Here is a 25,984-nt window from a genome sequence, read left to right as displayed (position 1 = left end):
TGGGACTGTGGATGTTATCTGGACTATCTTATCAGGAAAAGCTGTCTAATTAAATGATTTTGTTAGTTTGTGACATTTTCTGATATTTTTTCGATCAGCGAAACTTTAGGAGACAAAAAGTTTACAAGATAACTTCTTTTACTGTTTTTGTTTCTTTCGATTTTATGGAAACAGATTTTTAAGTTTACGTTCTCTCTCTGTGAGCATCCGCAGGCCGATTAGAGGCCGAACAGGAAAATGACTTCACTTTCACTCAGACGCACACACCAGATGCACAGCAGCAACGAGCTGAGCACAGGATGGAGGTTTGTTTTACTGCAGTGAATCAATAATCACTTTAATCTTTAAAATGTCACCACCATCTATCTGCTCCCCTCGGACAGACTTCCAGGCTCCGCTGCACAAAAACACGTCAGCACTTCCTCCTGTTTTAAGCTTTTCTTCAGCACCACACGAAGAATAACCGAGTAAAAATCTCTTCTTGATAGGAGAAGAGTTTCAAAATAAAAGTCTCTGGCTCTCCTCCAAACCATGTGTTTTTTCTGCTGGGAATAACTGGAGCTGTGCTGCTAATGTGGATAAACAACATTAAATGTCATCATTAGCTGTGCGTTGGTGTAAAAGCACGAGTGTGTGCTTACTTTGACTCCAGCGAGCATGCCGGTGGTGGAGACACTGAAGTCCAGGTAGGCCAGGGTGTCGGGGTTGGACGGTTTATACAGCAGAGGAGGTTTCTTCTTTGGCAAATCGTCTAAAGGAAACAACCAATTTTCTCACGTCAGAGCTGATGAATTATAAAATACGCAGCTTAGTGTTCGTTTTATTACTCAGTCACTGTTTTTGTTTGTTTTTTATTCCCATAGATCACCTAGAGCTGGGCAATAGAACGATAACGATATGTATTGCGAAATAACTTTTTCGATAGAAAAATGAAACTATTGCGATAGACCTCATCTCTCTCTCTCTTCCTCTCTTATAAAAAAATGAATAGCCAATACAAATTAAGTAGCGCAGAGCTGAACCAATCACAGCCGCAGCGTCACGTCACCTAACTTGTTACGTACAGCTCAAGTGCCAAGCCGACATGTGTATTTGTTTGGGAAGCAGCCAGCCGCCGTACGGCCGGGTAATGGAGGAAATGAGTGTGCCGACTAGAGAAAAATCAGCCGAGAGCGTGACCGAAGGTTACCGAAGAGAAAACAGATGATGGCTCCAATGCCGGAGAGATTGTTGAACGGAAAGGCCAGAGAAGTTCTGTAGTGTGAAGGTATTTCGGCTATTTGAAGTCTGACAAAAAACAGAGTAACGCGCACTATAAATTGTGCCGAAAGCAAGTCTGGAAATACAATAAACCTTTTTTATCACCTGAAGCAGTGCCACCCACTAGAGCACGCTCAATCTCTGACTGAAAGCGCTAATTCGTCATCAAAAACAACCAGGGGAATCCCTGTGAAGCAGCAACAGTTAATTGAGTCTGCTTTCTCCAGCGTCTTACCATATGACAAAAAAGCTAAGAGACATAACAACATAACGAATGCCGTAGCTTACTGTCTTGCTAAAGACATGCTACCAATAAACACGTCGACAATGAAGGATTCAAGCAGCTAATTAAGGTAATGGATCCTCGTTACCAACTCCTTGGACATAAACATGTCTCTCAGACAGCGCTTCCAAAGCAATATTATATAAGTTAGTCAATTTTGTCTGTTCTTCTGTAAAATAAACTAAAATTTATTTTTAGAATTAATATTTTGTTTCTAAGTGGAACTGACAATTTAGTCTGTTTTGTTCTATTTTGAAGCTTTAGCGGCTACTTTTTGTGTAGTTTGTAATATTTGCCTTTATTTTGCCTAAACTGAAGCCTCATTTTAAGTACATCTGCCCTGTTGAACTTATTATAGGAAATAAATATTTAAATCAAAACAAGCTGCTGATTATTTCACATTTTACTTGTGAGCAACGGCACATTTAAATCTTACAAATATAGTTATTTGGCTTATATCGTGATATATATCGTTATTGCCTGAAATGAAAAAAAACATATCGTGATATGAAAAAATCTTATATCGCCCAGCTCTAAGATCACCTGTTCATTAACCAAACTGTGTTTAATCACTTACAGGTTGCCCTCAAAAAACACATCGCCTACCTGTGTCCATGACAGGAGGCCAGGTCCGGACGTCCACGGCCGCCGAGGCTTCTTTGGACCTCAGCAGTTTAGTGATGACCTGCGTGGTCATCACGCACACCGACCGGCTCACCTGCACGATTCAGTGCGCACAGACCTCCCATTATTCACACGATTCATCTGTTCACTTTTTCTTGGGCTGGTTTAATAATAATAATCTTATTATAATGATCACAGTGTATGTTTGCACGTCTGTCCTCTAACTCCTCCAAAACATCCATGAAACCTGGAATATAAACTGCCAAAGGTGCCAGGATATCAACGTCTATGTAGCTTTTGGAAATCACTTTTATAACACTCAAATTAAACTAATTATGTCCACGTTACAACTATTTTGTTGGCATTAAGTCTACGTTACGACTTTCAAGTTCTGTCTGTCCCACCTGAAATGCACTCCTGGGCTTTTCAAAGTAAAACAACAGCTTTCCCAGAATTTTATGTTTTAAGGTCGTAAAGTTCTGGAGTGAGAATCTCAGGAATGAATATAGTAAATATTAAAAGTTTATTAAGTTATTGTGAGTACGTCATCTAAGAAATCAATATCTTTTATATTTACAGACACAGAAAAGTAGATTTGTAGGTAATTCGGCCTTTACTTAAATGAACAACTGTCTGTGTGTTTCTTTTATCATTTTAAACCCTCGCCTACATCCACGTCAGGTTTTCATAGAAATTCCTGCATCTGCTAAGAATAAACTGCTGAAGCTGTCAAAATATTCTCCTTAATTTTTAAATTAAGAAAACAATGTTTTGAAGGTTTCTTTTCCTTCATGTAACTGCTGAGAAAACAGGAAGTGAGGTGAAGAGGGGGCGGTGACTTGCACCTACTTAATCATTCACGTTTTTCTCAAATACTTTAAACACAGAGTAGTGATTGGAGGCGTCACAGTGTTGGTTTACCTCCACGATCATCTTGACGGTGGGCAGCGTGGTGGCGATGTTTTGCGGGTGAGGCGGCCGCACCGTGATTGGCACGCAGCCGGCGTAAAGGCAGCCATAAAACGCCACGATGAGGTCGATTCCTGAGGACGTAGAGATGAGAGAAGAAATAAGAGGGGATGAATTGGAAGAGAAAGGAGGGTTGGAAGAAAGAGAGGGGAGAATTTGGAAAACTTAAATAAGTTGCAGGTATTAAGGTGCCGGATACTGAGCGATGGACCCTCTGGGCCGTTAATTGAATGCAGCTTTAAGAAAATCTGCTTGTGTCGGGTTGTTTTTCCTGCACGGCTGCGTCTGTCCTACTGTGATGGACACGACACGCTGTGTCTCAGAGGGTAATTACACTTCCCGCGCCCTCCTTGTTTTTCCCCGCGGCGCTCTCTTCGATCTAACCGAACTCACTGAACATGTTTGCCGCGTCCTTCATTCCTCATTTTAAAACATCCCAAGTTTGTCCTTGTTAAACGTCAACAATTTAAAGCAGGGGTCCCCAATCCCAGTCCACGAGGGCCGGTGTCCTGCAGGTTTTAGATCTCACCCTGGGTCAACACACCTGGATCACATGATTAGTTCATTACCAGTGTTCTGGAGAACTGAAGACATGCTGAGAAGGTAATTTATCCACTTAAATCAGCTGTGATCAGGGACACATCTAAAACCTGCAAGGACACCGGCCCTCGTGGACTGGGATTGGGGACCCCTGATTTAAAGGATCGTTTAAAAAGTCGCATTTAACCCATTTTAGTACAAATCCATCCATCCTTTCATTTCTTTTGCTTATATAGGGCAGTCACTGAAATTATAATAAGGTTATCCACTCAAACACTTTATATGTTGTCATAATTACAATGACGGTTTTTCGCCCGATGCCCAAATAATTATTATTTTCCATCGTCCCAAAGAAGCACTGTCGACGTGTAACTTCAGCTTGTGGGTAAATCAAACATGCATCATTTTCACATTTTTCTCATTGAATAAAAAACGAGCACTGCTATATTAGTGAATGAGTAATAATAATTGTAAGATATAATGCATAGGCACATTTTATACATAAAGTCTGTTTATTTTAATACTTTCTGAACATTTTTCAGACTCTGTTTAAAAACTTCTACTTATTTTTTTCAATGCACAACTTTTAGCATCAGATAATTTTACAGAATGAATGCTGGTTACAGCCTGTGTGGTATTATGTGTGTCCTGTAATTGCATTTAAAATCATTTTCATTTATTCGTCTGCACTCTGAGTTTTTTGAACTTCAGTTAAACAGAAGGGAAGAAAAAATGCATTCAAATGAAAAATGGTTTGATTTTTAAATTAATAGATGCTCATTTAAAATCATTAAAAACAGATTCCAAACAACAATTTCTGTTATAAAGTAAATATTAATAAACATTAACATAAGCACTGGTCTAAATTATTCTTTTTGGCATTTTTGTCTTTTATTAATTCTAATTTTTAATTGTTTTCAATTTAAAAAAAAAAAAAAGGTCCAACCTGCTGTTTTGGACCAATCAGCAATCACAGCAATAAAAAGACAACTGTAGGTCAAAGATTCAAAAACTAAAATGATTAATGTGCAACCTTCAGTTCTCTAAAACCGTTTCCTAAGTCTGTCTGCATCGATTTGTTCATTTACCCTGAGACTCAGCTCATATTGCTCCCGTTATGTAACAATAGCCGAGTCTGTGTGTGTCCATGTAGTCCATTAATATTAATCAGGACACTTTTCCAAGCTTTTTTTTCCTGGTTCAGATCAGCTTTTATTTTGAAAATTTGAGGGATTTCGGTAAATCTATGACATCCTGCAGTGTCACCGCAGAGACACAAGTACAGCAAGCTGACCTGCTGTCAGTGTTTACCTGGAGGGTAGACCAGTGCAACGTGGTCTCCATCCTGCAGGTGGCCCCGTTCAGCCAGCATGGCGGCGATCTTCTCTGCTCTCTTGTGCAGCTGAACACAAGTCATAGAGCTGGCTATCGTACCCTGGGGGAGGGGACACACACACACACACAGAAGATTGACACATGCAATCAGCAGCGTGCATCAGTAAGTGTCATGTCACATTTTCCGTTGCAGCATCTCAGCGGTGAACAGCTGTAAACAAACCAGCGGATCCTATTGCCATTATGCAAACTAACAGTGGTGAACACCTCCCAGCCCCGATTCCTTTTCTTCAGCCAACACAGAGCAGAAAGAAAGACCTGCATCTTCTTTTCATTTCTGCCTCCCTTTAAAAGCACGGATTCAAACAGCCCAACTGATTCCTGTTAAAGCTCCTTCCCATGTAACACATACACGTCACCTATACTTCAGCTCCTTAAGTAAGTAAGTACAGTTTATTTATTAAGTGCTTTTCATAGACAGGCAGTCACAAAGCGCTGCACACAGAGATTAAAATAAACAGTACGATAAATAGCAAAATGCACAATATACACAATAAATGTAAATTAAAATATAAAAATGTAAAAAGCATTGGTCAACAGTAAAGTTTTTAACTGTTTTTTAAAGGATTCCACAGAGTCAACCAAACGTAGTTGTAGAGGTAGACTGTTCCACAGCCTTGGTGCCACAGACTGAAAGGCTCCGCCCCCTTTCGTCTTCAGACGTGTTCTGGGAGCAACCAACAAACTCTGAGTCTGTGAGCGGAGACGGCGAGCAGTAGTGTATTTTGTGAGAAGCTTGGATAAATAATCTGAGGTCATTTAGTGCTCTGTACGTTAAAACAAGAATTTTAAAACGAATTCTAAAATCTATCGGGAGCCAACGTAAAGAACATAAAATAGGAGTGATGTGAGCTCGTTAGTAGTCTGGCTGCTGCGTTTTGTATAGCTTGGAGGCGAGAAAGAGATGATTTATCCAAGCTGGTAAACAGGGAGTTACAATAATCTAAACGCGATGACACAAATGCATGGACAATTTTTTCCAGTTCAGCTAAGGAGACCATATGTCGCAGTTTAGAAATATTCCTTAAATGAAAGAAACAGGAACGAGACAGAGACTTTACGTGTGAGTCAAATATTACTCCAAGATTTCGAATATTTGTGTACATTAAGTTCTTTTCTAGATTATTTAGGAGTTCTATATCATAACATATCATTTCATATCACGCTTTAAAGCAAACCTTTGAGGCAAAAATCAGAATAATGTAGATTTAATATTTTAAAGTTTTAAATTATTATTATTTAAACAAACTATGAAGCTCTGGCCCTTTCTCAATTCTCAAGTATTTGAGAATTGAGAAAGTGCGGACTCGCCGAGAACGCGAGCACTGACTCGCGATTTGTACAATTGGAACACCAGCGTACTTGATGATGTCACAGGTCCGGAGTTTTTACTGCCGTCCTTAATTTAACTGTGAGTAATATGTTATGAAGCTTAACTTTAATCACAGCCAAACCGGTTTACTCAGGAACAAATAAAAAGCCGAAATAAGCCAAACATTAACATTTAGAAGTGATCTAAGTGACTTATATATCATGTTTAACCTCACTAGTGAAATCTCTATTAATAAAAATAGTGTACATGTACATACGTGTACATACCTTAATAAAAACAAGCAGGTGAGATGTTAGAACGCTTTTATTTTTATTTTAGTGGACACTCAATACAATAGACAGCTACTGGGGTTTGTTTAACCTGAGTAGCGAAAAAACCGCGGGGGGGTTGAAAACGAACTGCCGGGAGTCTGCTGTTCGCGCCGGCTGTAATAATCCTCGACCTCGCTGTCTGCTATGGAGCTGGCGGGTCACAGACGTCTCCGAAAACGTCGGACCTCGTTTGGAAATATATGATATCTTGATAAACTGAGCAGATATTCGAAGTTTACACAGCTACATTCTCGCTTGAAAAGAACTTAAAAGTTTATTTTGTGACCCAGAAAGAGTAATATTTAAAAGTTTTTAGCCCCGCTCGTCCGCCATTGCCGCGTTTGAGTTTTGGACGAAATGCATTCTGGGATATTTAGCTGTACCAAGTCCACACAAGTCACCACCGATGCATGCTCGATAAAACGGGCGGAGCGAGAACACATCCGGGACTTTTTCGCGTTCTCGGCTTGATGCGTACTTCGAATTGGAACAGTACTTGGTCTCCGACTGATGACGTATCACGAGTACACGAGAACGCAAGTACGCACAAGTACGCATATTGAGAAAGGCCCTCTGTCTGCCAAGACTGAGAAGGATAAGCCACTTCTGAACACCCCTGCTGACGTTATCATACTATGTCAATATCATCTCATACACTGTGTGTGTGTGTGTGTGTGTGTGTGTACTGTGAGGACTCACCCTGGAGTTGAGGAGTGTGTACAGGACGTGGTCTGGAGTGGTCTGGGCTCTCCATTGTAACACCTCAGACAGGAAGAGGAACTAAAAGACACAATCAGTAAAAAGAATGAGATTATAAATTGTAAACATAAATAATAACCATGAAATATCCAGCAGAGCAGCTCGACATTCTTTCTGAATTTTCAATCTAACAAATGGATTGAAGGAATCATTCCAGTCCAGGGGTAGGCAACTCCAGGCCTCGAGTGCTGGTGTCCTGCAGGTTTTAGATCGCACCCTGGGTCAACACACCTGAATCAAATGATTAGTTCATTACCAGGCCTCTGGAGAACTTCAAGAAATGCTGAGGAGTCATTTAGCCCTTTAAATCACATCTAAAGGCAAGGCAAGTTTATTTGTATAGCACAATTCAACAGCAAGGTGATTCAAAGTGCTTTACAGAGACATTAGAAACAAAAACAATTAAAAAGCATGATTTAAAATTGATTAAAACAAGCAAACAAACTAACTAATTAACAAACAAACAAACAAAACAGTATATAAAATCAAAACAGATAAAATCAGAACAGTAGATAAAAAACCTAAAACCTCCAGGACACCGGCACTCGAGGCCTGGAGTTGCCTACCCCTGTTCTTTGAAACCCAAAAACATTGTGTCAGCTCCGGTTCCACGTCATTGGTTTTAATCACGTTACGATCGGTCGTTTGTTTAACGAACACAAACGCATTCACACGTCAGCGGTCGCACAACAAAAACAGTGCACGCTCAGATCATCTGTGCTGAAGGTGACCGGGGTCGGGCTGGAGACGTGCGGGATGCTAGCAGAAGTATCGGAGCTGCTGCTGCAGCAGAGAACCACCTCTGATGGTCCTTGGTGGAAACGACTGGGCAGAGACACCGGGAGGGCAGGGATGGAAGCAGCCGGGTCTCGCAGGTGTTTCAGTTCATTTCAAGTAAATGTTATTTACACGGATGATCTGATATCGTCGTGTTGGTGTTGTTCCCAGATCATCATAAAAATGTTGTTCCAGGTTCAACATTGCAAGTGACCAATCACATTGTTGTGACGTTATTCTTTTGCACACCAACCCATTCGTGCATTTATGAAATTCCAATGTTGCAAGGACAATATCAATTCTGCTTAGCGTTTATTAAAGGGTTAGGGTCCGTTGATCGGCGGACAAAGGCGGTTTCTCGCAGCTTAAGTACAGTTTTTTGTTTTATGCTGGTTTTTCCCGAAGTTGCAAAAGTATGACATCACAACATTCTGATTGGTCACTTGCAATGTTGATCCTGGAACAACCTTTAGTATGATGATCTGGGAACAACACCAACACGAGGATATCAGATCGTGCTTATTTACACAGCGCCAAATCCCAACAACAGTGTGAAGGTGCAGACCTACAATATTAGGGGGAAAACCCCTCCAATCACACAATCCTCTACTAGCAAGCACCAATCACAGCAGGAAGGAAAACCTCCACATGGCCTGTCCTCAGTCCCAATACGCCCCCTACTGAACATGTTTGGTACATACTTCATCAGAGGCAGCCAAACTAACCACCACTGCATAACTGTGAGTTGCATTTATTCAGGAATGTAGAGCAGCTCCAGAACAACAGATGACATGTGCAGTCCAGGTTTAGACAGACGACTGCTTGCATCACTTGCATTAAACATCTGGCATACACATAAATTATAGTGTCAGTCTATCAAGTTGTTACATATGTTAGAGGTCTGGCAAATGCATGTTTTTTTATTAATGGAAACTCACTGCATGTCTTTTTTTAAGACTATTTAATTTACTAGAAACTCTGAATGCACCCCAGTGACCCAGACCTGCAGCTGGGAGGACCGATGCTTTAAAAATGCAACAGAGTTCAAAAAGGTTTTTGAATCAAATTGAGTGAACGTACAATTGGCATACAAGCAGCCAAAGTCAGCTGCAAACCTGTCTAAATCTCAGCTCGTGAACAGGTGATCAGCTGACTCGAACATCTTAAAATGTGCATGAAGATGCGCGTGAATAAAACGGGAGATTGGAGGAACTTTTCTCAGTTATCACCACCAGTAAATTCTTTAAATGGCAGCATTTCTACAGCTAAAATCTCACCACAGTTTATCACGCGAGCACGTTTTCTTAGAAACGAGCCCTGTGACGCGACTCGTTTTGGCAAGCAATAATGGCAAAAACTCTGCTCCCAATATGTTTTACAGCGTTGGAGCTCTGCTGAGACGCAGAGGGAATGCTGATGAAGTATCCTGATAAAATGAGATCTTGGCAGCTCAGTGACTCGACAGCGTGCGGGGAAATTAAGGTGATGCACTTAATTTGTCAGAGAAATACGGAGGAAGGAAAGTGATGTTAGTGGAAAGGCAACAAGATCTTCATTCTGCACAAAAACAGACAAAAAGTGAGAGTGATGGAAATTAGAGCTGGGAGGAGAGAACGCATCGAGACAGGGCGAGTTTGTTTCTGGGCTCATGAATTTTTCAAGATTTGCTGCTGGAGTGAAAGTCATGCCTGTTGAGCTTTGCTCTGCCAGAGAACATCACTTTATATGTGTGTGTGTGTCTGTGTGTGTTCATGCTGCCAGACGCTTTGGTGAAAGATGAGAATTTGGCTTTCAGACTCTTAATCCTTCGACCGTAAAACAAATGAACCTCTGCACCGTGTCCGTCACATCTGGGAAGAGGCCGGGTGCGCTTGATTTGTACTGCAAATTTCACCGACTGGGACCAGCTACACAACACTGAATTACACTGCTACAGAAGCTTTAATGATATGTGAAGCTGCTGTCTCAGAGAGAGAGAGAGAGTTGAAGGAAGACGTTTTTTTAAAGCCTAATCAGGTGCTGATTGGAGCAGATGATTATTGATTGAAACTAACCCGAACAGACAATCCAGAGGAGGTAACAGCTGCTAACCTGCTGTACGGGCTGTGTGTTTACCTTCTCGTACCCACAGGATCTCTCCCACCTTTCTGCTTAGCAAATTAGGATAATCATTACAAAGTCTGAATAATCTTTAATTATAACTTCAAAGCTGTGCGCCAGCTCAAAGAAAAGCACTTCATTATGTCGCTGTATATCAGTAATTAGGACATCTTTAATAATGCCAGCAACCTTTAAGATAGCAACAAAGTTTTTAAAAATGTAATAATTTGTAGCAAAACTTCAGAATGTGGTAACAATGAGTTCTGTCTCAGCCCCCCCCCCATCATCCATATGTGACAGACTAGGGCTGTTCGATATAACGATATATATCGGATGATGATATAAACACATCTATCGTTTCATTTTACGCTATCGTTTGTTTCGTGGTGTCGCAAAATAAACTGTTTACGGCAATATTTTTTCATGTTTTGATGGTCACTGTAGTGGCTATATTAATTTCTTAAAGTTCTCTCTTTCTCTTATATTTTATATAACCACACTACAGACAGAAAAGCGCCTGTTTTTATGCGTTGTCGTTAGCAACAACGACGGTAACAGCATCGCGTGTCCGCTTGTTTATGTACCACACAAACCTTTCACAATAAAGCTCAAGATCCTGTTGAGACTTTTCAAAATAAACTGAATCACATGAAAGAGCAGATTATTTACGGATGAGAAGTAAAAAAGAGCCGTCAGGTGCTAAAAAATAAACCTTAGACTCAAACGTTAGAACAGGCTTTTCCCCGCAGCACGCCGTGTAATAAATACTCACAAAGAAAATGGCGGCCGTTACAACTTATGTCTAAAAATGTATCGTTTCATGCATCAGTTAAAACACTCGACTCCAGCTACATGACGCGCAGCTGGAAACACTTCCCACAAGTCGAGCTGCCCGAGATTCACAGAATTTACAGAAAATGTTACAATTTTGTGATTTATATCGTTGTCGGGACGATAGAATTTACAGCCCTAACTGAGACTCATTGTTACCACATTCACATGTCAGGCCTGATCCTGGCACAAGACACGTCAACACCTCACACAATGAACATTCTCAGATTTCGAAGTTTATATTTCCAGATTTTATTTATCTAATGTAAATCATTCACTCACTGTATATAATGTTCTGTCTCTTTTTGCACAGTCGAGGAGCGTATCAGGACATTTCCCTGCGTGTTGTACTTGTATAACTATGAATGTGACAAATAAAGAATCCTGAATCTTGAAGCTGACAAATGGAAATGTTACAAATTTAATCACCATCTGAACAGTTCTGGTGACCACAGACAAAATATTTTAACTCATGATTTTTGTGTCCAGCCATTATTTCCTGATTATTATAGTCCAAATATAAATAAATTAATCCAATAATCCTGATAACAGTTATTCGCCCATCAATTCTCTTCTGCTTGGCCAATTCAGGGAGGTGGAGGCTGGAGCCTCTTCCACCTGTGAGAGGTGGGGTGTTTTCAGCCTGTCACAGGGCTAACACAGAGACCGTTCACACTCACATTCACACCTATGGCCGTTTTACAATCACCAGTTAACCTAACCCCACTAACTGCATGTCTGCATGACTGTGGGAGGAAGCCGGAGTACCTGGAGGGACACGGGGAGAACATGCCAACCACACGGAAAGACCAGATGTGCACCAGGTTTGGTCTCCACCGACTCCTGAAGGGGTCTGTCCTCTGATGAACCTCAGAGATAAACCTCGGTGGGTTTATCTCAGCGTGTCTGCTCGAGCAGAGGTTGTTAAAGCAAATCTGCAGACATAAATATGACGAATCCTTTCGAATAACAGTAAAATGTATCTCGTGTGTGATTAATGCTGCTTTCTTGTGGTTTTTAATGTAAGCTGTGAGCAGATTAATGCCTCACTTATCAAAACTGTTAATTTAAACGACTCTTCAAACACTGCGGTACGACCCGCAGCGCTCTGCTGCTGAAACCATCGCTCAGCTCCAAGTTTCCAGTTTCGATATTATAACCCTCGGAGTCTGGCTGACGAAGGATGGCGTCATCTGCTCGCCACCAGCTTCACGCGTGGCAGACCTCGAGGGGGTGCAAAGATTTAAAGGAGGTCTCTCTGCTCTGATGAAAACATCACTCAGCTGCTTGTGGGCTCAGCTCTGAGCTTTCATGAAACTTTCATAACGGCAAATTAGAGTTTGCTTCCGTTCCAGCTCCCTCGTACGTTACCATCTGCTGCGTGGTGAAATGTCCTAAACACCTTGCAGCTCCGTGGCTGCACATGTATTAACGAGGGGGATCCAAACGTTTGCTTTACACAAGCGGGCTTTGTGCTTAACCTTCAGGAGGAGGGTAAAGTTGTTTGTTGCTGTTTGTAAAAGATGCTTTGGCCTGCAGTTAAACCCGAAGCCTGGAAGAACTGGAACCTGCCTGCAGATAAAGCTCGTGTTATCTGCGAGAGAGGGCTGGCATGCTAAACAGCGACACAAAGAGCTTCTGTCTGCAGATACAAATCTGGTCTCGTATTGTAGCATTTTATCAGCGTGTGAGCGAATGTGCTGAATTCTTGGGCTAAAACACCGAGTTGCTCGCTTGTATCTGATGTCATTATCAGAGAGGACAATGAAACACGACACAGCAGCCACCTGGCCGGTATTACATCACCTACATTTGGATGAAGAAAACTGCTAAACCCTTCTAGAGGCATCTGTTGCACTGCGCCGACTACGAAGCTAGAAAACTGTTTGTATGGTGGTCTGAAGTGAGATATTACATTTTTCCTCTTTTAGTTGTGTTGAATTTAATGCCAAGGGATCGTTTTGAGGTAAAGATGCAAAGACAGGCAGGATCAAAGCCTCAAAGAGCCAAACAACTTTAAAACAACCCAACAACTTTGGGTTCTGTTATGTGTGATTTTATGAGGCTGCATCTTTGCACATTTACCACCAACATGGGCATTGCTATAGACCGGGCAGTAAGACAAGGTGTTACCCTGACCACCGAACCCTAAAATCCCAAAACATCACAGCCATCTGGGTGATGTGCCAGAGAGTTTGATCCACAGCAGCCAAAGGACCTGCTGCCAGTGTCCCAGTCACACAACACAGGACACAGCGGTCCCACATCCCTGAAGGGTAAAAGGCGTTTCACAGCACAATGTCAGGCAGGTGTTTTTAATGATGTGGCTAACATGTGCACAGTGCATGCACAGCATTCAAAACAAGCCTGTCGTAGTATTAATCTGTCATATTCAGCGTTTTCAATTCCACTTAAGAGTTATTATGTTTTTAAAAAATCTTTTGGCGTTAGAACCTGGAAATAAAAGCTCCTTATTGGATATTACTGAATTATGGTGACTATTGTATGTGTGAATGCTGAAATCACCACAGATTTTAGATTTTGATTGTTAGGGTCTGCAAAAAGACGCCTGGGTTATTAGAAAAATAGAAACACTTGAAACTCGCTGATAGAAATCTGAGTTTAACGTCAGAATTCTTGCAAAGAAAAGGAAGGACACCCCTTCCTTTTTCCCCCGGTGGCTCTAATCCTCTTCCATAAGTTACAGTTTCTTCTTTGTGTTTGTTTTTTTCATGCTGCTTTATGGAAACAGCCGTAATGAAATAATAATTTTCCATGAAGTCATGAGACAAGCAGTCCTGTCGACAGAGGCTGAGCTCATCCCAGTGTGAGCGTTTAGTGCTCAGTCAACCATCGCCGGCAAATCAACGTTATTAGAAGAGGAATGTGAGAAAACACTCGTAGTAAATCATAATTTACTCTCTATGAAGTTACACAGAAAACATTTTAATAAATACAGGAAGTTGGGGTTGTTTAACTCATCCACACAGAGGGACTGGTTTTCAGTGGGATGGACATGGAGGGAGGAAGTGGGGTAAAGTGGAGCGATGAATGAATGAGCAGATCAGTCAACAAATGTCCCAATAAACATGATGATGAGGCCAAGCAGCAGCAGTAAACACAAACCAAACGTCCTGATCCCTCTCTAGAGCAAAGATGGCGTCACCTTCAGCACGCTTCAGGATTTTCACAATAAACTAAAACACAAACACACTCTTCAAATTAAACCTGCCCTCAAAACATCAATCAAAGCATTTAAAGCAAATATGTAACCAGTTCCTGGATAATTCTGCAGCCGAGCCGAGCCGCAGTAAACACAGTTTGTGTCCCAGTCCGAGCGGATCATCACTGCTGGGATCATCCCAGTTTCATTTGTCATTACTCTGTAAACTGTCTTATTTTAGAGTTTCCTAAGCAGCAGAACAGAAATCTGGATGTTTTAGGAACATACGGGAAACCGCTGATTTGAGATTAAATATATTTAAATTGTGACAAGAAAAATGACAAAAAAAGTTAGAATTTGATGTGAATCAATTATTAGTGCATAGCTTCTCAATAAGCAGCCTTAACCAACCAGAACTCAAGGCGCTAGTGTTTCTATATCTGTGGCAAACGCCTCCATGCTGGTGCTCCTCCTGCGTACGGACACCTGTTAGCTTATCTGTGGTCTTCTCGGTTTAACTTGTGCAAACGCTGTGCAGTGAAGAAACAAAGAGAAAAGCTTGTGTTTTAACGTCGGCTTCTCTTCTCCTCACCTCGACAGTCGTCGATTGGTGTCGTAACCTTTGCGTACAGCTGTATCTACACACACTACAGGAGACATCTCATCTGTTTGTCGGCATCCAAACGCACATGCGGCATGTTGAGAGCGAGGCTGAGGCTGCGGCAGCCTCCCAGCGCGCTGCGGTGGAGGTTGTTATTATTTAGGGCCTGTCTCTTTTCATCACAGTCTACAGACTGTGCGTTCTCTGCTGCCGGCTGCCTGACTGATGACATTTTCAGCACGAGAGACGAGAGGAAAATCGCTTCTGTCAGTAACGCGCACCACCTCCTGCTATTCATCACTCCTAATCTCTGCGTTTCTCTACTGTGTATTTAAATCACCTCATTTTGTCTCACCTGTGTTTTCTTGTGGTTTCCTTATTTACCTTTGTGCATGCTGCCCGCTTTCTGTTCTTGCATAATACTGAGTTTTTCTGTACAGATGCTTAAACATACCAGGCAAAAAAAAGATGATAAAAAAATCCCATGTTTGCTTTTTTTAAGCCCCAAAACTCCTCATTCTTCTGTGGATCCACCAGGAATATAATAATAATAATAATAATAATAATAATAATAATAATAATAATAATATAATAAAATAAAATAATAATAATAATAATAATAGTATAATAAAATAATAATAATAATAGCATAATAAAATAATAATAATAGTATAATAAAATAATAATAAAATAAAATAAAATAATAATAATAGTATAATAAAATAATAATAAAATAAAATATAATAATAATAATAATAATGATGATAATGATAATAATGATAATAATAATAATAATAGTATAATAAAATAAAACAATAATAATAATAATAATAAAAATTTGGCTTTTCTTAAAAATACAATAAAATAAAAAAGCTAAGACAACTTAAGCGTGCCGAGTTATATTAACTAGTTATTCAGTGAGAATGACTAACATGAACTTAATGCCAAAGGAAAACAGTTAAATGCAGTTTATATAACCTGAGTCCTTGAAATCAAAGCAAACGGACTTCCTTTTGTTCATGAGGACAGTTCTTCTCTCCTCCAAGAGGCTTCTTCAGTTGTTCGTGTAGAGTCCCAGGTATTTAACCACAAGTGGGGGTTTCCCTATAAGTGTGGTGCTGATGCTAAAGTTGGAAGAGAAAAACTCATTTTGCTCCTTAGCAAAGTTTTTTCTTTCCCCAACTTGCCTGATGAGTCATTTAAAGATTTTATTGACACTCTGGATGTCTACAGCACTACCAGAGTTTTTACTGTAATACTTGTACTAATTTTCCTAAATCTTGCCCTCCAAAATTTAAAATATTTTAAAATAATGTTTTCCACTTTTCAATTTATCCATATTGGCCCCTCCCTACCTGTGCGACTGACTCCACACTGATACTCCCACTCGCTCCCTAAGGTCTTCGTCTTCTGCTCACCGCCTCCTCTCGCCATTATGGGGAACAGAGCTCTCGGCCGCTCTGCTAGCCTGCTCCAAAATTCACTTCTGATATAAGTAATACAGCCTCTCTTCCCTTATTCAAGTCAAGCAGAGCCAGCTCAGCCGGACGAGCCTGAGCCGTACATCTGTGCAGCGTTAAAGGAACGCTGCTTTTATTAACATCTGGGCACCGACCTGGAACGTGAACACTCACCGGGAGTTACTCAGCGCTGCAGGAGCCTCAGTAATGGTGGCCAACAACAGCTAAACCTTAACATTTTTGTCAGCTACGCAAACACTGGAAACCACATCGCACAGCCTCAACAAAATGACTGGAATGACTGAAATAACAATCACAACAGAAGCAGAGTTAAACATTAATATTCCCACGAGGCACTGCGAGGCTTTGCCAATGCAAAGTGTTCTGTACTTCAAAAAACAAGCCATGAATTATTAAAAGGAAACGAGTACGCACAAACACACTCCTCAGTCTGTTGGATGAAGGTTAGGATAACTCAACATAACTCAGTAAGCTTCAAAAGCACAACTAAGTTAATTAGACCAATTAAATTAGGTGAGAGTTGTTTACAGAGCTTTACACGGCAGACAAGGACTCCATTAAGGTACCATTAACACTTTCTGTTGAGTGAGTTATTAATGAGAATAAGTCGTAATGGAGTAAGACATGAAATGAAGCCAGATGCCTAATTATGTGTACTTTGTGTGTGTAATGTTTATGATGATGGCGATGATGCAGAAAACCAGCAGACCCCCCTCTCACACACACCTTCCTTGCCTGGTCATTGTCTTCGATCTGACCCAGATCCCTGCCGCTGGCCTGGGCGATCCTCTTTCCCGACACCAGATTCCCGACCATCACAGACGCAGGACCGATCTCTGGAGGAGGAGCAGGGAGACGGGACGAGAGCTCGGTATGAACAAGAAATTGTTGCACGCAGAATCAAGCCGCCCATTCAGCAAATACAATAAACAGATTCTACATTTTTATCTGATTACAGTCAACGATAGTTAAAAACATTAGTGTGGTAAGTGAGCATTCATCAGCAGAGTTTTGTTGTTTAGATGCAGCCGACACCCTGATCTGATGAGAACGGAGGTTAAACTAAAGACCAAAAATGTTTTAAATGCAAAAATACGGATCGAATTGTCACGGCAGGAAACGCACAGCTGTCAACAATGTCTGCGATGTAATCGAGCGCCGCACAGGGCCGTGACAGACCGACTGTGAGTCAACACGCACAACATCAGGACCCTGGAAGTTGGGCGGCCAAATTGAGAAACTGATTTGTTAATTTGTGCTTTTTTGGAACATTTTTGTCTTCGACTCTCTTTTCTTTGTTTGGGTCGTTCCATCTAAACTCCGGTTGACACCTCTGCTTGCCTGAGCTGGAAACGGTGAACACATCCAACCACTGAAGCCAGTGTTCGGCTATTTTGTCAGAAGTCACATTCACATACAGTGACATGCTGCCCATCATTTCAAGTTCAGATGAGGAGGCAGGAGGGGTTGTGATGTGACAGCTTAGAAAGCTTGCTGGTTTCTTTAACCCTTTAAGACCTACCATAGACCAAGCCCGCCAGAGCTTATATTATATGTTTACATGCTGTGGAGCCATTTATGGGAGCATTTCAAGTTGCTATACATCAATACAACCATTACAGCCCAGATTTTAATATTATGTATGAATTAAGTGCATAGTAATTACATAAATTGCAAAAAAGTGCAATAAACTACAAAAAAATTAAAAAATCGTTTTTGTTTTTTTACATATATTTCTAGTTAGAGAAATTTAAGAGGCTTATCCCTCAAAACTGTAAATACAAAAAAGTTGCACAAAATAGTTTCCCACCACAGGAAATTTATTTTGAGTGTCTTCATAGTTTTATTTTTGAAATACACCAATTTTTATACACTGCAGGAAAAATGAAAATAAATATTATAGTGCAAATTTGCAAAAAAGCAGCATGTGCATCAAAATAAACTATTTCCAGCAGTGCAATATGAGTCCTAAGCATCCCAGAAACCACACAGAAAGTCATAAAGTCAAACATAACTTTTAAAAACACCAGTATAGGCTCATGAGGCCCTGATGGTAAAAAACTACATTTCCGTGAAAATGACATCACTTCCGGTTTCGGGCAGGACATGGCAGACATGCGATAGTTCACGCTGACGTCTATTCCAATGTAGGAAGTGTTACGAACAGCTGATCGGATCGGCAAAGCGTGTTTCTGGAATATTATGTTTTTGTTGCTGCAAGTGCTTTTTATGCAGTTTTTGCAAAGCTATATGTGGAAGGAAACTGTGACCGAGGACAAGCTGATGGCATAAGATGTAAGTACAACTCCTCCAGTTTCATATGCAAAAAAAATTATTGCGCTAGCTCACGTGGTTGCAGAGCTACCGGGATTTAAAAATAGTTACGCAAAACAGAGCGTGCTGCTCCGACCGGTTTTAAAGGGTTAAAGTACTCCTTTCCCACAAAATTAATCCTGCGTGTGTAAAAACTCCACTTAAGGACATCTAGTGTGTTTATATGTGACACCAAGTTGTCCTATAAGCTATAAGAGCCTCTATAACGAGGATCCCTTAACTGTGCTCTCACGTATTGGCTCGTCCTCGTACTGTACCTGGCTGCTTCTGCCGGGGTTTGGGCAGGTTCGTTACGCAGGTGTGCGGACACATGAGCACGTTGCAGGGGTGCAGCGCCCCCTCCAGGAAGAGCTGCTTGGTCTCGGACAGGTGGATGCCACCCAGTGGAGTCTTGGGCAGAGTGTTGGAGGGGACCAGAGCCAGGCAGTACACCCCCACCTGGTGGATACCGTCTATCGCCTGGAAGACATTGTGTTGGGAGAGGTAGGCTTAGAGTTATAGATGAAACAATGTATGAACATATTATTATGTTGTTGCTTTGATTACTATAATATTAGTGTTTGATCATTTTTTGCTCCATCGCTTCATCTCAGCTTCTTTTGAAATCGCTGATTGCTTCTGCGACCCGACAAACCAAATGGAAAAACACGCGGGCGGAATCTGCAGCGGCGAAGGAATAAAGAGAAATGGTTTTACTGCAGCAGTTAAAACTCCAGACGCCTTTTACAGCTTTGCCACAGTCGCCACGCTGTGACTGTGACTGTGAGCTCAGGTTTTATCTATACAGTATGAATGCATAATATAGTATCACAAGCTGTGTGTGTGTTTATATGACTCTGAGGGAGTGAAAGAGGCTGTGAGAGCTGTTTTGTCACTTCAGCAAGTGGGCTGTTAAAATGTGTCTGCTGTGTTAAAGGACCAGGCTGGTTCTATTCTGCAGTTTTCCAGCTTCTGATGAAAAAACAAAAAGACAAGTTGTGTTAGAGTTTTAGATTTTGAACTCCAAAATCCTACGTTGGCTCGTTTTCAAACTTGGGTGTCCACACTACCGAACCCAGTGGGTTGACGACAATATCCCATCAGTCATTCATGGCTAATGGTAAAAACAGCTCACAGATACTTTCTGACAACAAAATTCTCAGAATTACAGGTTAAAAAGTACTCAGTGACTCTTTGAGGTTATTTAATAGAATAAATGTTGTCATCAGACAGAAATGAGCTTCACTAAGTCGTCTAATTTTACCAGAGTCCTTCCACAAAGTTTTACAGCCTCCAGAGTAAACAGACATGGACACTTCTCACACGTCATTGTCAGCTGAGGTAAACAGTGTACATGGATATATACACTTTTAATTCAATTCAATTCAATTCAATTTTATTTATATAGCGCCAAATCACAACAAATGTCGCCTCAAGGCGCTTCATAGATACAGAGAAAAGCCCAACAATCATATGACCCCCTATGAGCAGCACTTTGGCGACAGTGGGAAGGAAAAACTCCCTTTTAACAGGAAGAAACCTCCGGCAGAACCAGCAGCCATCTGCTGCGACCGGTTGGGGTGAGAGAAGGAAGACAGGATAAAGACATGCTGTGGAAGAGAGACAGAGATTAATAACAGATACGATTCAATACAGAGAGGTCTGTTAATACATAGTGAGTTTTAGTGGGAGTGGGTCTAGTCCGGAGTCACTTTGCTATCTTGAGTACACTCACTACAGATGAATGGTGTCCCGAGCTTTTCAAGTATATTTAAATAGGTGAATTATCTAATCAATGCTCTACCGACCGGGGCAGCACGGTGGCACGGTGGTTAGCACTGTTGCCGCACAGCAAGAAGGTCCTGAGTTCAATTCCAACATCCGGGGTCTTTCTGTGTGGAGTTTGCATGTTCTCCCCGTGTTTGTGTGGGTTCCCTCCGGGTACTCCGGCTTCCTCCCACCGTCCAAAGACATGCAGCTTGTGGGGATAGGTTAATTGGATAATCCAAATTACCACTAGGTGTGAATGTGCGAGTGAATGTGAGTGTGAATGGTTGTCTGTCCCTGTGTGTTGGCCCTGCGACAGACTGGCGACCTGTCCAGGCTGTACCCTGCCTCTCGCCCTATGACAGCTGGGATAGGCTCCCGCGACCCTGAAAAGGATAAGCGGAAGCAGATGGATGGATGCTCTACCGACCATATTGTTTTTTTATTTCCTGATTTATCGATAATTTTGATATTATTTAAAATCAGTATATACAATTTTTTTCTTTCTTTCTTTTACACAAACATGTAAAAGAACATAACACGCCGGTTAGCCACATGGGGTACAGATGCAGTTAGGCAGTCTAAATAAAAGGTTTGTTCTATAGCAGGGGTGGGAACTCCAGGCCTCGCGGGCCTGCAGGTTTTAGATGTGTCCTTGATCCAACACAGCTGATTTAAATGGCTAAATTACCTCCTCAACATGTCTTGAAGTTCTCCAGAGGCCTGGTAATGAACTAATCATTTGATTCAGGTGTGTTGACACAGGGTGAGATCTAAAACCTGCAGGACACCGGCACTCGAGGCCTGGACTTCCCCACCCCTGCTCTATAGCAACCACCATAGCTAGGATTATACGCTCTTCTTTTCCAAATTTGCTTCTAAATCTGTCAGAGATGACTCCTTTTTAGTCGTGTCAACTCTCTCAACAGTTCTTTGTTGTTCATACAATGGAAAACTGGCATCACAGGGATTAAGTCCTGCTAGTTTACTTCATGTTACAGTAGCTCTCAATAGCAACCAGTGTAAAACTGAGCTGAACTGAATAAATATCCCTGCAGATGAGCCCTTTGCCACTGATACCTGATCTAGAGTCATAATCAAGTTAATCATAATCATAATGGAGAGAGGTACGAGAACAGAGGCAGGCAGCCAAAAACAAACTGCTGCAGCAGGAAATGACAATCCTGTCTGAAATATGAGCGTACCTGCAAAACTCGACTCATCCACTGAAAGCTGTCCTCCTCAGTCGAGTCCGGCCGCTGCTCAGCCACGACCACGATCCTCTCATCATGGAGCACCGTGATGGAAAACACTGCTATCCTGCAGAACACACAGAATTAGCCCATTTCATTGCATGCAGTTTAACTGCGCTCCACACAGCCAGCCACCAAAATGACCATAAAGTCATCAGCAGCTTATAATATTTGTGAAGGGGCGGATTTATTGTGGCGCTGCTCTGTTAGGCTGCGTTAATGTGTGTTTGAACCACATCTCTCTTTTGTAAATTAAACACAAGCTCCACAATAACAAGAAACAACCTGAGTCCTGCTTAGAAATTAAAGCAATATTAACGCTCACCGTCCTCTGTAAACGAACTTCATGGGCTCCACAGCCAGCGCCGTGGCAACAATGTCGTCAGCATTGTGCCGACGCCCACCGACCACCATCAGACCGTCCATCTTCCCAGCGACAAAGATCAGACCTGCAGGTCCGATGAATCCCAGCAGGCCGGTCCTGGTGAAGGGGAACTCGCTGATGGGAGTGCCGTTGTTGGACACGGGAAAGACCTGCAGAGGTTTTAAAGACACGACACGTAAACAAAACGCACATGAGATAAATAAACAACCGAAGCATTCACGCTCTCACCTCGAACATGTTCTTGGTCATACCGGCCAGGCCGTAATAGGAGGTCCCCGTGGCAACAGTACAAACGCACATCTCTCCGATCTCGTCTGTTTTACAGAGCTGGGGAACGCCTTCGAGCTTCACTACACACATCAGACCTACAGGCAGAAAGACAGACGTCAGCAAAGTTAAAATAAAAGTTTTAACTATTCCCAGACTTCAAATCAGGTATTTGTTAGGCAGGTATTTCCTCCTCCATCTCCCATGCATGGAGGAAATACTCCGTCTCCCATCAGGGAAAGGAAACTGTTTTCTTTTGTTGACTAATTTCGTGATTCTTACCTGCAGAGTGAAGTAAGTCAGAAATAAGGACAACAGTGACTCTCTTTTTTGACCTTAATGACCTTAACTCTACCTTTAAGGTCTTAATTAAGTACATCAATACCAAAAACATATATAACTCCTTAAAAACACAAATCCTGAAATCATGCAGTAAATAAAGTCTTGTGCAGGTTCGATAAATGTAAAAATCAAGTAAACAATCGCTCAAAGTCATGATGGCATCATGCTGAAAGCAGACTACTCTTTGGCTTTAGCGGACAAACGTAAATTATATATATATATATATATATATATATATATATATATATACACACACTAGGGGTGCAACCATACTCGTATCGATATTGAACCGTTCGATACAGTGCTTTCGGTTCGGGACGCATATAAATTTTTAATTTATTTTATCAACTTTCCTTCTGACGATGCTGTCTGTGTTGAGCGCTCAGTGGATCTGCGTTCGACTACTCCGCCTAGGCTGCACTGTCGAGCGCAGATCCACTGAGCGCAGCGCAAGCTAGCGAGACAGAAGCTAAGCTCGTTGCAACATGGCAAATTGAACCTCCCCCACCCTCATTCAGATCTGGCGTTTGGAACTATTTTGGTTTTCATGTGACGTATGACCCTGAAGGTAAGCGCGTCATGGACAAAAGTAAAACAGTATGTTGGATGTGCCACGCAATGCTCAATTACATTGGTGGGAACTAGTGCGTTAGCGCAGTTAGCTCGTTAACGTGTTGGCCGTCCAGCCCCACGCACGGGGCAATCCGCGGTAGCTCGTTAACGGAGATTTGCCGTGTTGTGGCGTTAACGTCATTTCACTAGTGCTGACAGCACTAGTGGGAACACAACGAATATGACTGCACATTTACACCGACATCATCCTAGTGCAAAGACAAGTGGAAGCAGACAAAAACAACAAGCACGCATGCTACAAACTTTAGCCAAGTCATTTAGACAGCCGTTAGCACATGATTCTCCTTATGGGGACCTGATATGTTTAATATGCTGCTGAGAATATAGCCCAGAAGAAGCGTATAGTATAGCTTTTATTTTGGAAAGAGCCTCTATAATAAACTCTCTTTTCCAAAGATGAGTGATTTCTCGATCAGATAGATTATTTTTTTATTACTTTGTTGTTTCAGCAACATTAAATTTAAAAACTGTACTTTTGAGTTAAAATATATATTTATAATTTTAATAAATGACAAATTAAAAAAGCATGAACCTTTTTTTGTATCGAAAAAATATCGAACTGTGACACCAAAGTATCGAACCGAACCGTGAATTTTGTGTATCGTTGCACCCCTAACATATATACATTTAAAAAAGTATCACAACTTCAGCAGTGCTCGGTTCAAACTCTGCTTGTTGGACATCTGTCTCACCTCCGGGCATGACGGAGCCGACGTCCTGCAGCGTGAGCACCGACAGCTTCTCCTCCGAGTCGACCCGGATCACGCCGTGACTCAGACCCTGCATGGACAGGATGCCGCGACCAGGAGGGGTGGTGCCCTCCTCCAGCGGCCTGCAGGAGGGAGAACGCAACTGTAGTGGCAATTCCTTTGTTTGACAAATCAAACATCCCACAATCAAAAGTCCACAAGCCACTGCTGCACTGAGATATTATTTTGTACACAGGCAAAAGAAGTCCATTGTCCAAACTTGAAAGTTGCGTTTTGATGGTTTATTTATCCAGTTTGGCAAGCAATAACAAGATCCATTTTTTTTTTGTTACCTCCTGCTGCTTCTCCTGCTCTGGTAAAAAAAACCATAGGCCCACCCCAGTGCATGCTGGTCCTATACCAGTCGCTTTATTTATAGAAAACTGGCCCTACAGCTCTTCCTGACTAATTTAACAAAGTAACATCAAACAAACTTTGAAACAAAATATTAACCGACAAATAACTTGTAAATAAACCCCAAAATATAAGTAAACTAACAACAAAAAATAAGAACAAATAGCTCCAACAACAACATTTGTCAGAAATAAGTGTGTTTAAGAAGTAAGTAGCTACAAATTTGTTTTAGAGTCCAGACACGTCTTGGGGAAGTAAAGACAGTTCAGGGAAATAACCTGAAAATCAAAATATTATAAAAACAAATGATATATTTATGACACAAGAGCATCGATGGAAACATTTCTAGAGTCAGGAGACTGTTTAAATTATGGAGGCAGTAAAAATTATTTTTGGAAAACTGAGACATTTTCAAAAACGGTTACATTTGGGGCCATTTTTGAAAGACGGGACCTCTTTGGAGGCTGAAGACATTTTCATAATTCAAGCACATTAATGGGAAGAGAAAGAAGTTTTAGGAAGTGCGATTTAAACGTTGGAGTACTTTAACAACTTCAGCGATGTGAGGACAACGACACGTCTTTTTAGAAAAGAGGAAGCAACTTCAGTGTTTTTGGAAAGTTCGGGTGTTTTCAGAAAGTGTGGACAGTTTAGGGAGGAGAGCACTTACTCTGTCCCCAGTCATTACCAGGACATTTTAAGAGTAATTAAGTTTAGGCTGAAGCGAGGATTAGAGGTTAAGAACTGCTGTGTGTCAGTGAAGGTCCTCACAAATACCATATAAACATGTGTGTGAGTGAAGTTTAAAGGTTTTCCTCTAAACACAGAGCTCATAATCCCCCACACCCAGCGAGGAAAAGCTCTTTATTAGCACACACAAGCAGAGATGCAAACACTCAGCCTCAAAGTGTTTTAATCAATAAAAACATGTGACTGGCAGCTGCTCTGACTGTAAATGTGGCGTTCAGATGTTAAACTACAGACTGGATGATTAAAGAGGTGGAAGTGTAAGTTTAGTGTTTTAAAACCTATGAAACTGTAAATTTAAGGTCGTAAAATAGTAAAAAAGGACAGCGGAAGGAGGTTAAAGCCATTATAAAGTAGTAATAACTCGCTAAAAGTTTGTCTTCAAATGCTAGAAAGCAAATAAATTTGTACTAATTATATCTGTGTGTTTGTGTGTGTACCTGCGTATAGCCACAGTCAGCGCCTCGGGGGAGCTGGCACACGGGCAGATGACCTCCGGCTTCAAACCTTTCGTCTGGAAGACGTTGAGGAAGGCGTCACAAGACGAGATCGACCCTGAGAGACAATCGAACGCTTAAAGGCTTTTTACGAAAGCAGACGCGGCTCATTGCTAGTTTTAATGATTACTTCTTCATTTCCAAGCTTTTAGAAACTAACCAATAAAATAAACCAGTCACAGCTCCAAATGTAATCTTTACGCATCTCTTGTTAACTTTTTTGAAAAGGATCTAAATAAAGAAATGTTTT

At 41.4% G+C, this 25,984-nt stretch overlaps 1 protein-coding gene across 10 annotated transcripts in view; it reads right to left on the bottom strand.

Annotated features, from left to right (window-relative positions):
- The window catches only part of LOC146497181 (disco-interacting protein 2 homolog C), a 261,549-nt gene that overhangs the window by 18,618 nt on the left and 216,947 nt on the right, over window positions 1-25,984 (bottom strand). For 8 of the 10 annotated variants that reach the window (XM_085140592.1, XM_085140585.1, XM_085140588.1 and 5 more), the window contains 12 exons: window positions 25,678-25,792; window positions 24,080-24,219; window positions 22,374-22,510; window positions 22,086-22,294; window positions 21,713-21,827; window positions 19,019-19,220; window positions 17,154-17,263; window positions 7,415-7,495; window positions 4,988-5,111; window positions 3,089-3,210; window positions 2,150-2,261; window positions 642-751 (listed from right to left, as the gene is read on the bottom strand). In XM_085140592.1, coding sequence (XP_084996718.1) covers window positions 642-751; window positions 2,150-2,261; window positions 3,089-3,210; window positions 4,988-5,111; window positions 7,415-7,495; window positions 17,154-17,263; window positions 19,019-19,220; window positions 21,713-21,827; window positions 22,086-22,294; window positions 22,374-22,510; window positions 24,080-24,219; window positions 25,678-25,792 — 1,577 coding nt within the window. The remainder of the gene's footprint in view (window positions 1-641; window positions 752-2,149; window positions 2,262-3,088; window positions 3,211-4,987; window positions 5,112-7,414; window positions 7,496-17,153; window positions 17,264-19,018; window positions 19,221-21,712; window positions 21,828-22,085; window positions 22,295-22,373; window positions 22,511-24,079; window positions 24,220-25,677; window positions 25,793-25,984) is intronic. The other 2 variants (XM_085140589.1, XM_085140583.1) reach the window with 1 other exon arrangement.

This window comes from Neolamprologus multifasciatus, chromosome 18, assembly GCF_963576455.1.
Source record: "Neolamprologus multifasciatus chromosome 18, fNeoMul1.2, whole genome shotgun sequence".
NCBI classification, from domain to species: domain Eukaryota; kingdom Metazoa; phylum Chordata; class Actinopteri; order Cichliformes; family Cichlidae; genus Neolamprologus; species Neolamprologus multifasciatus.
Note: the sequence above shows the minus strand (reverse complement) of the source record. Positions and strands in the feature narration are given on the sequence as shown.